The 15,530-nt window shown below is 53.4% G+C and overlaps 2 protein-coding genes across 6 annotated transcripts in view; both read right to left on the bottom strand.

The window, feature by feature from the left end:
• Nucleotides 1-10,404, bottom strand: part of MYO7A (myosin VIIA) — an 87,068-nt gene extending 76,664 nt beyond the window's left edge. For 2 of the 3 annotated variants that reach the window (XM_025356412.1, XM_025356413.1), the window contains exons 1-2: nt 10,180-10,398; nt 8,026-8,089 (exon numbers count right to left, since the gene is read on the bottom strand). In XM_025356412.1, the coding sequence (XP_025212197.1) occupies nt 8,026-8,043 (18 nt within the window). In that variant the 5' untranslated portion in view covers nt 8,044-8,089; nt 10,180-10,398. Of the gene's footprint in view, nt 1-8,025; nt 8,090-10,179 lie in introns of all 3 variants that reach the window. The other variant, XM_025356411.1, reaches the window with a different exon arrangement.
• Nucleotides 10,405-12,515: 2,111 nt separating this feature from the next.
• CAPN5 (calpain 5) overlaps nt 12,516-15,530 on the bottom strand; it is a 57,677-nt gene continuing 54,662 nt past the window's right edge. For all 3 annotated transcript variants that reach the window (XM_025357777.1, XM_025357778.1, XM_025357776.1), the window contains one exon: nt 12,516-14,973. In XM_025357777.1, the coding sequence (XP_025213562.1) occupies nt 14,791-14,973 (183 nt within the window). In that variant the 3' untranslated portion in view covers nt 12,516-14,790. The remainder of the gene's footprint in view (nt 14,974-15,530) is intronic.

Here is a 15,530-nt window from a genome sequence, read left to right as displayed (position 1 = left end):
CCTGCTTTGGACCTGAGCAATGCAGGACCCCTGTCCAGACATGGCCTGCCTGGCTTGGGTTTCCCAGATGCAAAACCTCCCCTCCCAGGAAAGGGCAGCCGCAGCCAAGTTCACACTGGGGGAGGTCAGAGACCGCAGGTGGTATCCTAGGGCTGCAGTCCACGCACACCCTGAAGCTTAGCGACCCTGTTTGTGGCCCGCCCAGCTTCTAACGGGGAGGGGGGCGGGGTGGGGACTGAGGCCCGAGGCGAGGCGCCCTCCCCCTCCCATCTCCCCTCCCGGTCCGGGCCTCACCGGCAGGACAGCATAGGTCTTGAACGCCTGGTTCAGGCTGCGCACCAGCGCCCACTTGCCGAGCTGCGGGACGCGCGCGGGGTCGGCAGAGTCGGCGGGGTCAGCGGGGGGCTCCATGGCGCGGCGATGGCGGCACTGCTCCGGCTCCCTAATTCACCTAATCCCGTGCGCGCCGCCCGCCCCGGAACCCTAAACCGGGCCATCTGCCGCGGGTCCATGGCAACGGCGGCTTAGGTGACGCCCGCGGGCAGGACGGCGAGGGGGCGCCCGCACCACCCCGGCCCGCTCCGTCTCGGCGGAACCCCCCGCACCCCCACTTCGCCGGGAATTCCAGGCGGCCTCACTGGCACCGTGGCGGTAGGCCTGGGATAAACGTGGCACCTGGCACCGCACCTGACCGCAGTTTTGGAAAAAATCGGTGTGTTTTCTCTGGAAGGAAACACGAGGATGTTATGGAATAGAACGCGGTAAACTCCCGGGGTTTTTAAGACTAAACGGGAGATGCATTGAAGATATTTCTGGCTCCCTGGCTGCTTCTGGGGAGTGAGGTCAGATACACAGTTTCCTTCTGGGGTAAGTTTGGGGGAAAGCCCCTGAAGAGTCTGTGTCCTCCTCCTGCAGCCCCCGAGGTCAAATAGCAGCCCACATCCATCCTGCATGAGAGGCCTTGGAGGCCTGGTGTGGGGTCCCCTGAACTCCACAGGACAGCTGCATCATCTCGATGGCTCAGAGCTCTCCCTGCAATGGGGCGAGCTGGCCTCCTGTGTCCTAGCAGCCACATAGTGCTGAGCACCAGGCGTCGGTCCACACTGAGCTGTGAGCCAGAGGCCACCATCCCATCCCGAGGGCCAGGAAGGCCCAGGCCCTGTGACTCCCCTCCCATTCCTTTCTTCTCACCTTGCCCTGCCTATCTTTGTCCTCCTCCCCTCTTTCCTCCTTTTTTTTTTCTCTTCTCTTTTCAAGGCCTCCAGTCTGCATTTGTGGCCCTCCGCATTGCCTAGTATCCTGGAAGCCAACTGCTCCCCAACAAATGAAAAACGGCAGAGAGTGAGGGCCAGGGACTGGGTGGGGGGAACGACAAGGAAAAAGACAGTGATGCCTCACACAAGGCTCAGAGCCACCCAGGATGGGCCCAGTTCTACCCCACTCCCTGTCCCAGCCTTGCGGACCCAGGGCTCTGCTGCCCAGCACAAAGCTGACTGATCAGTGATTCTCACCCACTTCCTGTGACCTCTCAGGGACACTGCTCTCAGGAGAGGTCCTTCTCCGAGTCAAGCCGAAAACAAGCACGTCTATCTCTCCCCGCCCACCTACAGCACACAGGAACCAGACCTCAGACACAAGGAAGCGCTGGTGGTGAGCTTCCGGGCATTCTTCCATAAGTCCATATAACCCACCTTCACTGAGTACAGGCTCAGACTAAAACACAAAGGACACTGTTAACAAGACATGTCCTCAGAGCTCCCAGCCTGGTGTAGTGGACAGACCCAGGCACAGATAAGGATGGTACCAGCAGATAAGAGGCAGATTAGCCCTGGAGACACAGGATAGCACGGCTGCTAAGAGTTTGGACCCTGGAGTCAGGGCTTAGTTTCAATCCCAGCTCAGCCACTCGCAAGCTGTGTTACCTTGGGCAAGTTCCTCGACCTCTATGTTCCTTTCTTTCCTCATCCGTCAGGTGACAAAATGACAGTGCTTCCACGTGCTCGTGAGGATTTAACAGGTGAAGATGCGTAATGCACCTAGATTGGTGCCTGTTAGAGCAAATGTATATGAGTGCCAGTCATGGTTAACTAAGGGAGTTGTGTTAGGGGTGACAGCTGGGTTTTATGATTTTTTTTAAGGCACACATTAGGGGAAAGGGCATCCCAGGAAGAGGGAACAGCAAACTCAGAGAATCAGAGAGAGCAAAGAGATCGTAAAGTAGGTCTGGCGACTGGTGGCTAAAGAGAGGTCCCCTGGGGGAGACCCTGCAAGGCGCTAAGAACCTGACCTTGCCTGGTTCCAGACTGACTACTGAGACCACCCCTGAGCTGGAGGAATAAGCCTCTTCTCCACAAGTGGCAAAGACAGAGACTCTTGAAAGCTGCAACAGAGAGGTGACTCATTCTATACAACGAATCCTTAATATGAGTCTCGGCTGATTTCTCATCAGAAACCATGGCGGCCAGAAGGCAGTAGGATGGCATATTTAAAATGATGAAAGAATAAAAAAACTGTCAAGAAAGAATTCTGTATCTGGCATAACTATCCCTCACAAAGGAAGGAGAAATGAAGACATTCCCACGTAAATAAAAGCTGAGGGAGTTTGTCACTGGTTGACTTGCCCTATAAGAAATGCTAAAAATTAAAAGACATTGAACAACAACAAAACAACCAATTCAATTCAAAAATGGGCATAGGCAAGAGTTTGATTGCACCACTGCACACCAGCCTAGGTGACAGAGTGAGACTGTGTCTCCAAAACAAACACACACAGGCATAGGACTGAAATAGACATTTCTCCAAAAAAGATATACAAAGAGACAAGAAGCACATGAAAAGATGCTCAGCATCACTCATCATTAGGAAAATGCAAATCATAACCACAATGAGATATCACTGTACACCCATTAGGATGGCTATTACAAAAAAACAAAACAGAAAATAAGTTTTGGCAAAGATGTGGAGAAAATGGAACCCTTATGCCCTGCTGCTGGGAATGTAAAATAATACAAATGTTGTGAAAAACACTATGGCAGTTCCTAAAAAAATGAAAATGAGAATTACCATATGACCCAGCAATTCTACTTCTGGATATATACTCAAAAGAATTAAAAGCAGAATCTCAAAGAGATCTTTGCACACCTATGTTCAAAGCAGTATTAATTATAATAGCTAAAACACAGACGCAATCCAAGTGTTTCTCAATAGATGAATGAATAAACAATGTGTGGTATAAACATGCAATAAAACATTACTCAGCCTTAAAAAGGAAGGAAATTCTGACACATGCTATTAATACAACATGGATGAACCTTGAGGATATTATGCTAAGTGAAGTAAGTCATCACAAAAAGACAAATAGTATATGATTCCACTTATGTGAGGTACCTAGAATAGTCAAATCAAAACCATAAAGCAGAATGGTGGTTGCCAGGGGCGGCGGGGAGAGGGGAATGGGGAGTTATTGTTCAATGGATAGAATTTTTATTTTACAAGATGAAAAGAATTGTAGAAATTGATAGTGGTGATGGTCACGCAACATTGTGAATGTATTTAATGCCACTGAACTATGCACTTAAAGTGGTTAAATGGGGCCAGGCACAGGGCTCATTCCTGTAACCCTAGCACTTTGGGAGGCTGAGGCGGGTGGATCACCTGAGGTCAGAGGTTCAAGACCAGCCTGGCCAACATGATAAAACCCCATCTCTACTGAAAATACAGAAATTAGCTGGGGATGGTGGCAGGGACCTGTAATCCCAGGTACTCAGGAGGCTGAGGCAGGAGAATCACTTGAACCTGGGAGGCATAAGTTGCAGTGAGCCGAGATCACACCACTGCACTCCAACCTGGGTGACAGAGTGAGACTCTGTCTCAAAAAAAAAAAAAAATTGGCAAAAAAATTAGAGTACAGTACACAGTAATGCAAAGCCATACGAAAAAAAATAAAGAACACTGGTAAACACACTTGCATAGATAAATAGAAAAGTCGTATTTGACCAGGCACAGAGATAGGGTGTCTGTACTCCCAGCCACTTGGGAGGCTGACGCAGCAGGGCTGCCTGAGCCCGGGAGTTCAAAGCTGTAGTACACCACTATTGCACTTGTGAATAGCATCTGCACTCCAGGTTGGGCAATATAGTAAGACTCCATCTCTTAAACAAACAAACAAAAAACAGTATTGTTGTATTTTTGGTCTGTAACTACTTTCTTTTCTGTGTGATTTAAAAGACAAATGTATAACATAATGATACATCTATGTTAACTGGCACACAATGTACAAAGATGCAATCTGGACAATAAACAACATAAAGGGGGAGAGAGAAAACTATAAAGGAACATAATTTTTAGGTATTATTGAAGCTAATTTGGCCTTAACTCAAACTACATTGCTGTAGATTTAAGATGTTATTTGTAGGCCAGGTGCAGTGGCTCATACCTGTAATCCCAGCACTTTGAGAGGCTGAGGCAGGCAGATCACTTGAGGTCAGAGTTTGAGACCAACATGGTGAAACCCCGTCTCTCCTAAAAATAAAACAATTAGCCAGGCATGGTGGTGCATGCTTGTAATCCCAGCTACTTGGGAGGCTGAGGCAGGAGAATTGCTTGAACCTGGGAGGCAGAGGTTGCAGTGAGCCGAGATCACACCACTGCACTCCAGCCTGGACGACAAGAGTGAAACTCCATCTCAAAAAAAAAAAGATGTTATTTGTAAACCTAAGAATAACCATTGAGGAAAAAAACTTTTAAAATACACAGAAGAGTAAATGACAATCAAAACAGTACTTTAGAAAAAAAAAAGTCAATTAAACACAAAAGAAAGCAGTAATGAGGAATTGAGGAGGAAAAGATATAAGACATACAGAAAACATAGCAAAATGGCAGAAGTCCTTCCTTAACAGTAATTACTTTACATGTAAATGGATTAAACTCTCCAACCAAAAGGTAAAGATTGGCAGAATGGATCAAAACAAAACAAAACAAAGAAAACAAAAACCAACCACATGATCTAACTATATGCTGCTTACAAGAGATCCACTTTAGATCCAAAGACACAAATAGGTTAAAAGTAGAAGGATTTCACACAAATAGTATTCCATGCAAATAGTAACCAAAAGACAGCTGGGATGACTATACTATTGGACATAGATGTTAAGTCAAAATCATTACAAGAAACAAAGAAGGACATTATATTTTACTAAAAGCATCAATCCAACTGTTACCAACAGCCCACCAATTTACCTCCAAACCTCCCTCTGCCCACAAATCTGAGCCAAGTACAGCAGAGTCCCTGCCCTGGTCCCACCATGAAGCCGGGAATCATGACATACTGAAGCACAGAAGCCCTCCTTGTGGTCCTTAAAGACATGAGTCAGGTGCACTACAGAGCTCTGAGTTCTTATTCCAGCCCTGGCACCAGCTGGCCTTGCAGCCCTGGGCAAGTCCTTCTCCCTGAGACCTCAGTCCCTGTATGTTCATGAAGGACTGCAGCAGCTGTCTCATGGCTTTCCATGTCCACCCTCTCCCAGGGAGGACAGAAGCCTCTCCCATTCCCAGGCACCCTCCCATCCCTGTGCCCCCTGGGGACTCACTGTCACAGTTTTAGTCACAGGTGCCTTTCCTAGGTTTCTAAGCTGTCTCCCCACGTTGGTCTGGGAACTCCTCCAAGGCAGGGAATAGTAGGTGAATGCCTGCTCTACCTGCCCTCAAGCAGGAAGTACGCTTCAGCTGCTTCTTTGGTCCTGAAAAAAAACCCAGCCCTGGGGAGCTGACCCGCTCTGTAGTTCCACAGGCCAAGCCCAGTGGGATCCATCTTGTGCTTTGCTGTTGATGAGTGAGAGGGCCTTGGGCACGTTACTCAGCCTTCCTGAGCCTGTTTCCTCATATGCAAAATGCAGATTAAAAGCCTCTTTTCCGGCTGGGTGCGGTGGCTCACACCTGTAATCCCAGTACTTTGGGAGGTCAAGGTGAGTGCATCACGAGGTCAGGAGATCGAGACCATCCTGGCCAACATGGTGAAACCCCATCTCTACTAAAAATACAAAAATTAGTTGGATGTGGTGGCATGTGTCTGTAATCCCAGCTACTCAGGAGGCTGAGGCAGGAGAATTGCTTGAATCAGGGAGTCGAAGTTCGCACTGAGCCAAAATCATACCATAGCACTTCAGCCTGGTGACACAGCAAGACTCTGTCTCAAAACAAACAAGCAAACAAACAAACAAACAAACAAAAAACCCTCTTTTCCCACAGCTGCCATTGTGAGGCTAAAATGCCATTTGGGACTCCATGAAAATGCTTCTTCCTTCATCTGCTTCCCCGGTCTGCCTCTCTCCTCCTCTCTTCCTGCCAGTTCCTTCCCTATCCTGAAAGATCCATGGGAAACAGGATGAAGGCTGTCCCTCCTGTCCAGGACTCATCAGGAAGCCCCAGGTAGGCAGAGAAAGAAGGAGGACTATGGACAAGGCTCTGGGGTTTGCAGAGCAGGGAAGCCTCCCAAAGGAAGCAGAGACCACACTGAAGCCTGAGTAGAAGTCAGTCAGGCAACAGAGGAAGCCAAGTGCTCCGTGGATCTTTCAGGACAGGGAAGGATGTGGCAGGAAGAGAAGAGAGGGCTGACCAGGGAAGCAGATGAAGGAGGAAGCATTTTCATGGAGCTCCACGTGGCATTTTAGCCTCACATCAGCAGCTGTGGGAAAAGAGGCTTTTAATCTTCATTTTACATATGAGGAAACTGAGGCTCAGGAAGGCTGTGTAACGTACCCAAGGCCCTCCCACTCATCAGTAGCAAAGCCTGGGCTGGAGCCCATTGGGTCTGGTCTGTGCAACTGCAGAGCTGGCTGGTTCACCAGGGCTGGGCTTTCTTCAGGACCAAGGAAGCAGCTGAGTGTACTTCCTACTTGAGGGCAGGCAGAGCAGGCATTCACCTACAAGACACTTGCTCCCAACAGAGGCCACCCACAGCTGGAAGCGGGTCAACATTCAGAGGGGCAGGAGGGGAGGGGGTGGTGAGGAGGTCCCTTCAGCCAGAGGCCTGCCTCAGAGGCCCCCTGAGGGAGGATGCCCCTGGAGGGCTATGGGGGCCCAGGCCCTGGCACACAGCAAACACTCAGCAAATGGACTTTTCCTCTCCTAGATCCTGCCCATCTCTAATGGGCATTTGAACAGGCTCTCAGGCCAAGGGGCTCTAGAGGGGGTCTCCTCCAGCCCCTAGGATGGAAGAATGTCTGTCCTGATGCTGCCCTGAAGCCTGCCTCTCACTCACACACACAGACACACACGCACACACTCATCTGCAAACATGCCGGACCATGCAGCCTCACAGTGGCCAGGCAAGGCTGAGCCATTGGCCTCTGGTGACCCTGGAGACCGAGAAGCTGCTGGCCAAGCCCCCACAGCACACAGCCCCACAAGCCCTACAGCCTGCTGCCAGGCCCACCTGGCTCAGGGCCCACATTCCTGGCTTCCGCTCTGGAGACCAGGAGCTCATTAGAGCCTCAGACTGATCACGGGGAAGGACTGAGGGTCAGAGGCCACTGTGGCCCTCAGTAGGAAGGGGGGCTGGAGGACTCAGCTCGGGGCAGCACCTCTGCTACTTCCCATAAAATCCCAGGGGTCTCCAGCTCAAGCCATGTCACCCCCCGCCCTCCAGTCACTGCTCCCCAAGGCCCTAAGGATAAGTTGGGCTCAGGGCCCTTTGTGGTCTGGCTTTGGGAGCCTTGCCAACCTCCTCTCCTCTTCCCCAGGGACCTTCCCATATCTAGGCCTTTGCACATGCTGTTCCACTGCCTGGGATCCAGAGATGTCTGTAAATAAAATCATTTCTGCCCAATGGGGTGAGCCAGTGAGAGAAGGAAACCCAGGCCAGCACATCAGAGGGAACAGGCTTCAGACTGGGCCTGGAGGGCTGGGTTTGGAGGTCTAGCAATTTTCCAAGAGAACACCCTGGGGAGGGTGTCCCACGGGTAAGCATATGGAAGAGGGGATATGGGATGGGGAGGACAGGCCACCCAAAGAGGTGGGAGCACTGACCTGCTGAAGAATCACCATGGTCCCAAGTCAGGAGCTCCTGCTGCCCACTGGGCCAGGCACAGTTCTGCAGGGAGACAGACCGTGTCATGCTTCTGGGCAGGCCAGCCCTGGAAGCCTGGAGCCTGGCTGGGGTCACCTGGGCTCCTCCCAAAGCCCCAGTTCCCCCTCCCTCGAGGGAACCCTCCCTGGCTTCTCTCCCTCTGGCCACTGCCCAACCTGCGTGACCTGAGCCTCAGCCACCGTCACCAGCACCACTGCCCAGAGCAGCTGAATTCTTCTTTCAGCCACTGTCATTCAGAGATTCCCAAAGGGCTCCTAGAAAGTAGCAAGTCTGGCCCCACCAGGGACCTATGGCAAAGGGGCCCAGAGAGGGACCAAGACTTGCCCAGGGTCACACAGCTAGCCAGAGCAAATATAGGACTAGGACTTAATCTCCGGCACTCAGCTTAGGGATTGTCCCAGGAATGTGGGTGACAAGGACAAGCCTGAGAGAGGGGAAAGTCATGGGCTGGGCATGACCTGCTCACGGCACACCCTGCCTGAAACCTCTCAAGAGCACCCACCGCCCTCAGGATGGCTCTGTGCAGAGCACTGGCTGCCGACGGGGAGGCAGGGTCATTGGGGTCTGTCTCTGGCTGTGCTGCTGAATGCACCGCACCTGGGCCCCCCACGCCCAGCACAGTCTGGCCCCTGCTGATGCCTCAGTCTTTTCTCTCACTGCTCACTCCCTTTCATACCCTTATACTTGGACATCCTCAGTGACTCACTGTTCCTGAAAAACGCCAGCTCTTGCCATCTCCTGGCCTTTACACACTGGCCCTTCTACCTGAAATTTTGACTAGTGAATTTCCACCTATGGTTCATGGCTCAGTTCAGATGATACCTCCTCCAAGAAGCCTTCCCTGACCACCCCAAAGCTGCCAAGAGCCTCTATGTTCCCCTTTATCCCATTTTGACTATATGCATTATGTTGTCAGGGTAAGGATCTGTCCCACCTCTGCCCCCAAAGTTGGGGAGTTGATCCAGGGTGGGATGTGGCCGGTGGGAGAGGGTCTGAGACATTGCCTTGTCTCCAGCCTTGCCCAGCACAGGGCCAGACCCAGAGATGGGCTCTGGAAGGAGCTTAAAAGGCAGCCCCAGCCTACAGGCCCTGGTGTGAGGCCCCTCTGGCTCCCAACCTGTCCCCTAGAATGCGCATCAATTTTTCACAAGGGACCATTCAGAGCTGCCGGGGCATTCGATCCTCTGCCCATGACACCGCCTGACACCCGAGCCCTGACCCCTGCCCTGGAGCTCTGGGACACAGCAAACCCACGGTCCTTCCAGAGACCTGAACTAGTCTGGGTGCCTCGTGGGGGTGTGGATTCCACAGGGCCAGCAGACAAATGCCACTGGGCGCTTGTCTGAAGATGGTGCCCAGGCTGTGGAGCCAGCGCCCTATGCCAGCATGAGCCACGAGGGCTGGGGGCAGAGCCAGTGCTCTCACTAGAGATGTGGGGCTCCAAGGGATGTGGATCAGAGGAGAGTGGTGAGGGCATGGAATTTAAGGGCCACATGTTAAAATGACAAGACATACATTTTATTTCTAAAAATGAGAACTAGACCACATTCAAGTTAATTTCTTTTCCAACTGACCACAGGGGCCATAGGCTGTATTTATATTTCTATGTCTATGCCTGGTTTTACCTCTTCCCCACTACAACCCTGGCTGGTGGGGCTTCATACTCCCATTTCACAGATGGGACATTTGGTGCATAGAGGAAGGAAGTGACTTATCCAGAAATGGAGATAAAGAGTGTCAGAGAGAAAGCAAAGGAGACAGAGAGAGAACGGACTCTTCTCTCTCTCTGCCACCACAGCACGTCTAGTCCCCTGGCCCCAGGATGCCCCTAACCCCAGCCCCAGCTCAGAGAAGATGTGATGGACAACATGCCCCTTGGCTCTTCCCTCCTCCAGGGGACACGTGTCCATCTTCCCAGGCTCAGGACAATTTCGTTCAGTGGCTGTGGTGACTGAGCCCTCAAGGGTGGCAGGAAGCCTAGTCCCAGGAGAAAGTGGCTACAGGGCAGAGGATCTAGAGGTAGCTCAAGTCCATGACTCCTCCACATCCAAACCCCTCCCAACGCCCCAGGACAGTGGGCAGCCCATCCTTACCTGGGGCCCAGCTGCTCACTCTCAGTGGCCTGCCAGCCTGGTACAGCTGCCACCTGCACGGAGGACTCGGGAAGCTGGGGTCATGGGCCCAGCCAGTCTGCAAACACACGTCCCCTCTTCCTCTGTCTGGCTCCGAGTCTCGCTCTGGGCGTCCCTCTGGATATTTTCCTTCCTCACCGTCTCTCTGTGTGTGTCTTGTCTCTCCCTCTCTCTCCTGCCCAGAGCGGCTGTCCAGCCAGCACTGCTGCCCTCCCCTCCTCACTCCAGAGCCTTCTCCCAGGAGGCGGAGCCGGAGGGGGCCTCCAAGGTCTGGGTGCGGTGACATCAGCTTGGGGGACGGGCTGTGCTGGGGCTGGGACTAATGTCCAGAGGCTGCTCAGGGCTCTGTTCGGAGCACTGGCTACCGACAGGGAGGCAGGGTCATTGGGGTCTATCTCTGGCTGTGCTGCTGAATGCACCACACCTGGGCCTGGGCACCCCAGGCTGGCTTCAGGTGCCTCCTGTTGTTTGCAGGACACGGCCTGCTGTCTCAGCACCTGAGCAGGAAACCCCATGTGATCCTGACTTAGTCTCTGATAAGCTGGGGTCTCAGCCCGCTGCCCTCCTCCAGCCCCATTTCCTCCTCCTCGACCTGGCTGTTTGGAGAGAGAACGGTCAGGCAGAGCATTGCAGGAGAGAGAGTGCTGAGCTATAGCCCTGCCTTCTGCGCCTTCTCCCTCCTGTACACCCACCCTTGCCTCTGATGTGTGTCCCCTGACGCTGGTCAATGCAACATCGCCCCCACAACCTGCTCTGCGGGTTGGGGACACATGTTATTCTGTAATCATCCAGAAACTTTGCCAAACCAGCTGACTAGGAGCCACCCCACATGTGACAGCGACACATACAAACTGAAGTGAAATCTGTGATTTAAAGGGGTGGGCGGAACCAAAGAGGAGCACAGGTCTTAGTTATTAGCGTTGTCGAGGGTGGAGACCTCCCGGGACCCTATCAGGACCTGGCAATTTCTCCTTTCCGCCCTCGGTGGCCACGCACCTGTCGGCAGCCCCATCGTGCACCTCTCCAGGGCAGCTCTGAGTGGCAGAAGGATGTCTCTTTTGGGTCCCTAGCCCCCATAACTGGGGTGTCTGCAGGGAAGCCAGCCAGAAAGTGGGTTGGGGGCTCAAAGGGGCGCTATAGCTCGCCAGCACCGCCTGCTGGTCACAGGCCCCACTGCCCCGCTGCTTCCCTCAGGCGGGCTGAGCACCGCTGGGAAGTGACAGGAGGCAGCTTCTGCTAGGGCCTGGGTCCCCTCAGACCCGACGACCCTGACCCCGGAAGACCCCAGGATGCCGTCTGCCCCTTAGTCTGGTGGGCCTAACAGGAGTCCAGGAGTCCCTGGAACACAGTCCCCACCTAGGATTTACACCTGCTGCCGAAACCTAGTACTGGCCACTCCTCGAGTCCCCCCTCTCCATACTCCCAGGCTAGGCAGGGCCAGTGGTGTCAGCCCTACACGGTGGGAAAATGAGACCCCGGGGGAGCACAGGGGAGCCCATGGCACACGGCTGGCAGCAAGGACAAAATGCAGTGAGCTGTGGGGATGGGACAGAGAGGTGAGCAGGTTGTGGGGGACAGGGTGGCCTCCAAACACCAGGATGACAGCTACATTGTGCTCAGCCACGCTATGAACCAGACACTATGCCAAGCAGATCACACGATTTGCAACGTCCATTTCTCAGTCCCATGAAGAAAGCGAGGCATCTCAGTTCACTTTGCCCTCACACTGCACTCACCCCGTCTCCCAAGTCCAGTTTTCCATTGAGTCATCCATTCTGCTTTCAGAATCATCCCAACCCTGCTGCTTCCCACCGCCACACCAGCTTCCTGGCCCAAGATGCCTGCGCCTGCCCTCAGTAGCCTCTGCTCTGGTCCCCCGACACCTTCCTGTGCCCCGAAAGCCCATCTCCTCTTCCCAGCCCTTCACACACAGATCAGGGAGTAGGCGGTCTCTAACCCAGCAGGCCCACACTGTCCCATCAGTAATGTGCGGTGTAGTTTGTCATGACCAGAGTATGTCTTTGTGCTCCCTGCTCGTTTGTAGACTGTTCCAGAGCAGTGATTGCTATGCCTGGTTCCCCACATCCCAGGTGTCCAGGAGAGGCCTTGGCACAAAGCCAGCCCCGTACAGATCTACTGAATTAAGGAATGACTGAATGATCCCCACAATCTCAGCTCACAGGTGCACCAGGCAGGCAGCGGGGTCTTCCCTCTGACCAGAGGACAGTCGCCCAGGCCTGGGGAATATTCCTCCATTGTCCCTTCCCCCCAGAGGGACAGAGAGACACAGGAAAGTCTTTTTGGAATTGTGATAAGATTTATTGAGACTAGAACAGGCTTCTTGTCCCCCAACCCCGTGGTGGATCCTGAGAAGAGGGAAGCCCAGGTCTGGGTAGTGTGGGCTGGAGACCCCACCCACCTGCAAATGGGGACTCCCAGGCCCCCATGGGTGCATACAGTGAACAAAGTAATTGCTCTCCCCTACCTCCCCTGATCCTTACCTGCCTGGCCCCCAAGGTCTCCTGGGGACCAGAGATCCCTGCAATAGCCAGGAGCCAGCCTGGCCCACCTCAAGGGGCAGGAAGCAAAGGCAGCACTGTGGAACCTGTTCTGTCAGGGGGTGGCAGGAATGGCCTGACCCCGAGGCTGAAGCCCACAGGTCTGCCACTTGGTCCTGGTGTACCCCTGTATCCCAGGGGACATGGCTGAGCAAAGTCCCATGTGTTAGCCCGAGGTGCAAGCTGGCTCACTTCTCCTACTCAAGAGCCTTGATTTGAAATAGACATAGAGAAGTGGTGATTACATGAACATATATATATCTAGTGTGTGTGCATACAGAGATACATAGAGAAAGGGGTATTATTTTGCCCTTACTCAGCACTTGGTAGTAAGAGTGCTGACACACAAGAATCATTGGCCCCACTTTGTAGAAGGGGGAAATTGAGGCACAGGAGGTTTAAGTGACTTGCTCCCAGTCATGCAGAGTCCTGGCCCCAGGCCCAGGTTCTTGAGGGGAAGTCCCGGCTTTCAAGAAAGAATGCTCTTGTCCTCCTTGTTGTTCATTTCCTGGCCCCTCATATGGCCCAGGGCCAAGACCCAGGAGCAGAGCCAGACACAGAGTGAGGAGGCAAAGTCAGAGAATCCAGCACCTCCAGCCAGAACACTGATCCAGACAGCAGGATCTGGAGTCGAAAAGTCAAGTTCCCAAAAGGAATTCCCAGCAAGGACACAGGAATTCCTGTTCTTGAATTAACTGCACTTTTTCATTTGCTACACCTGGTCTGGAAGCCCGAGAAGGGCACAGAAAAGATCCCAAGTGGGTCATGGCGCCAACGCTTACGAAGAGTTCTCCAGAGGACCAGCAAAACTGGAGCCAAGAAGAAAAATGGAGGTTCAGACTTTGAATTTTCTTTTAAAACCCCTGATTAAAATTGAGGTTTTCAACACAAAAATAATATAAAACATTGAGGACTAAAAGGAACATTTTGGTCCGGGCAGGAAGAAGAGCACTGTGGCCTCCTAGGCTGCATTTTGGGGGAATGTTGGTGGGGGGCTGTGGTCAGGTGATGGGGCTCCCTATCTCCTGCCAAGCCCAGTGGGTGGCCTGACTCTGGTGGGCCTGGCACCACACACCCCAGAGTCCTGTCTTTCAGGAAAAGCTGGGGTCTTACAGCAGAGAGGCTCTGGGAGCACCTCTCCCCTTCTGGTCCCCAAAGCCCCTCCACCTGCCTGGCCTCTGGCCCACTAACCCAGGCATGCTCCTTCCAGCATGGGGCAGAGGAGTCAGGAAGATGCCCTTCCTCACCCCCACTGATACCACCTCTCCAGGGACCTTAACCCAGGGGCTGGGAATGGAATCGGAAGCTAGAATGAGCAGGCAGCTGCAGCTCCCCTGGGTATCTGCCTCTGAGAGGACCTGAGGACAGAGGCGAGGCCCAAGGTAGAGGCCGGAGGAGGGCCCCGCTTCACCTGGGGCCTCAAAGGTGTCATTTATTCATTTGGCAAATCTCCATTGAGTGAGGAAATGGATGGGTGAGTGGACAGGATTAGAGAATGAACAAATGTCACCTGCATATTTTCCCAATTCCAGCCTGAGCAGGAACCCGGCAGGAGCCAAGAGTCCTTTCAAGGTGGGACAACACCAGGTATTGCTGATGGGGAAAGTGGGGTCTGGGAGGCTGGGCTGGGCCTAAGACACAAGGAGCAAGAATGGGGCTTGGGGATGTGGCAGTTTGTGTGTAAACAAGTGACATCTTCTTGGCACTCCTCGGCAGACAGCAGGGCCTTAGGAAAACGTTTTCAACGGATAGAGTCCCTTAGCAGTGGTGACAGTTGAGGTGGGGAGGACTATTTGAAATCTCAGCAAGGAAACTCTTCCACGAGAAGGGAATGCTTTGGGGCCCTCAGGACACTGAGGCTGAGAGAGGGGCAGAGACTTCCTAAGGTCACACAGCAAGTCAGTGGAAGAGTGGGAAAAGGACCCCAGTGTCCTGGCTCCCAGGCTAGACCCAGGCCCAGTGGGGACATGCAGATGGTGGTGGGAACTGCTGGAGCCAGGTAGGTGGGCAGGTGTCAGACAGCCATGAGGGAGGTGCTGCTGAGAATGTGCACAGCCACAGTGCCTAGCAGGTCGCTGGGCTGCCGGCTGTTTCGGTCCCGGAGGTGGAGGGTATGTAGGGCCTGGAGGTCGTCTGGGTCAGCCGTTAGGTGCACCTGGCCCAGAAATTCATCCTTTAGCACTCGGTGGTTCCAGACCTGGGAAGAGACAGAGGATCATGGGAGGGGCGGGCTACCTCCAAGTCCAGAAGGTAGGAAGCAAGGGCAGCACTGTGGAACCTGTTCTGTCAGGGGGTGGCAGGCATGGCCTGGCCCCAAGGCTGAAGCCCACAGGTCTGCCACTTGGTCCTGGTGTGCCCCTGTATCCCAGGGGACATGGCTGAGCACAGTCCCACGTGTTAGCCCAAGGTGCAAGCTGGCTCACTTCTCCACCCCTACTCAGGTCTATGGGGAGTGCTGGTGGTGGTGGCAGGGCCTTGAAGTGCAAGCCTGGCTGAGGATCGGGGGCCCTGGGCTGTCTGCCTCTCCATGAACCATGGGCAAGGTGGTGCCCCTTCCAGCCTCAGGCTCCTCAGCTAACTAAGCTCCCTCCCATGCATAAAGTGAAATCTGTTATCAGCTCCGCTAGTGATCTTGGGTGAACTTGGACAAGTGATACACCCACTGCCCTAGTTTCCCCATCTTTAATATGAGGGTTGAGTCAGCTGCCCTTAGGGGTCTTTCCAGCCCTGAGACATACAGGTCTGTGATTTGAT

This window comes from Theropithecus gelada, chromosome 14, assembly GCF_003255815.1.
Source record: "Theropithecus gelada isolate Dixy chromosome 14, Tgel_1.0, whole genome shotgun sequence".
In the NCBI taxonomy this organism is placed as follows: domain Eukaryota; kingdom Metazoa; phylum Chordata; class Mammalia; order Primates; family Cercopithecidae; genus Theropithecus; species Theropithecus gelada.
This window is presented reverse-complemented; position numbering and strand designations above follow the sequence as displayed.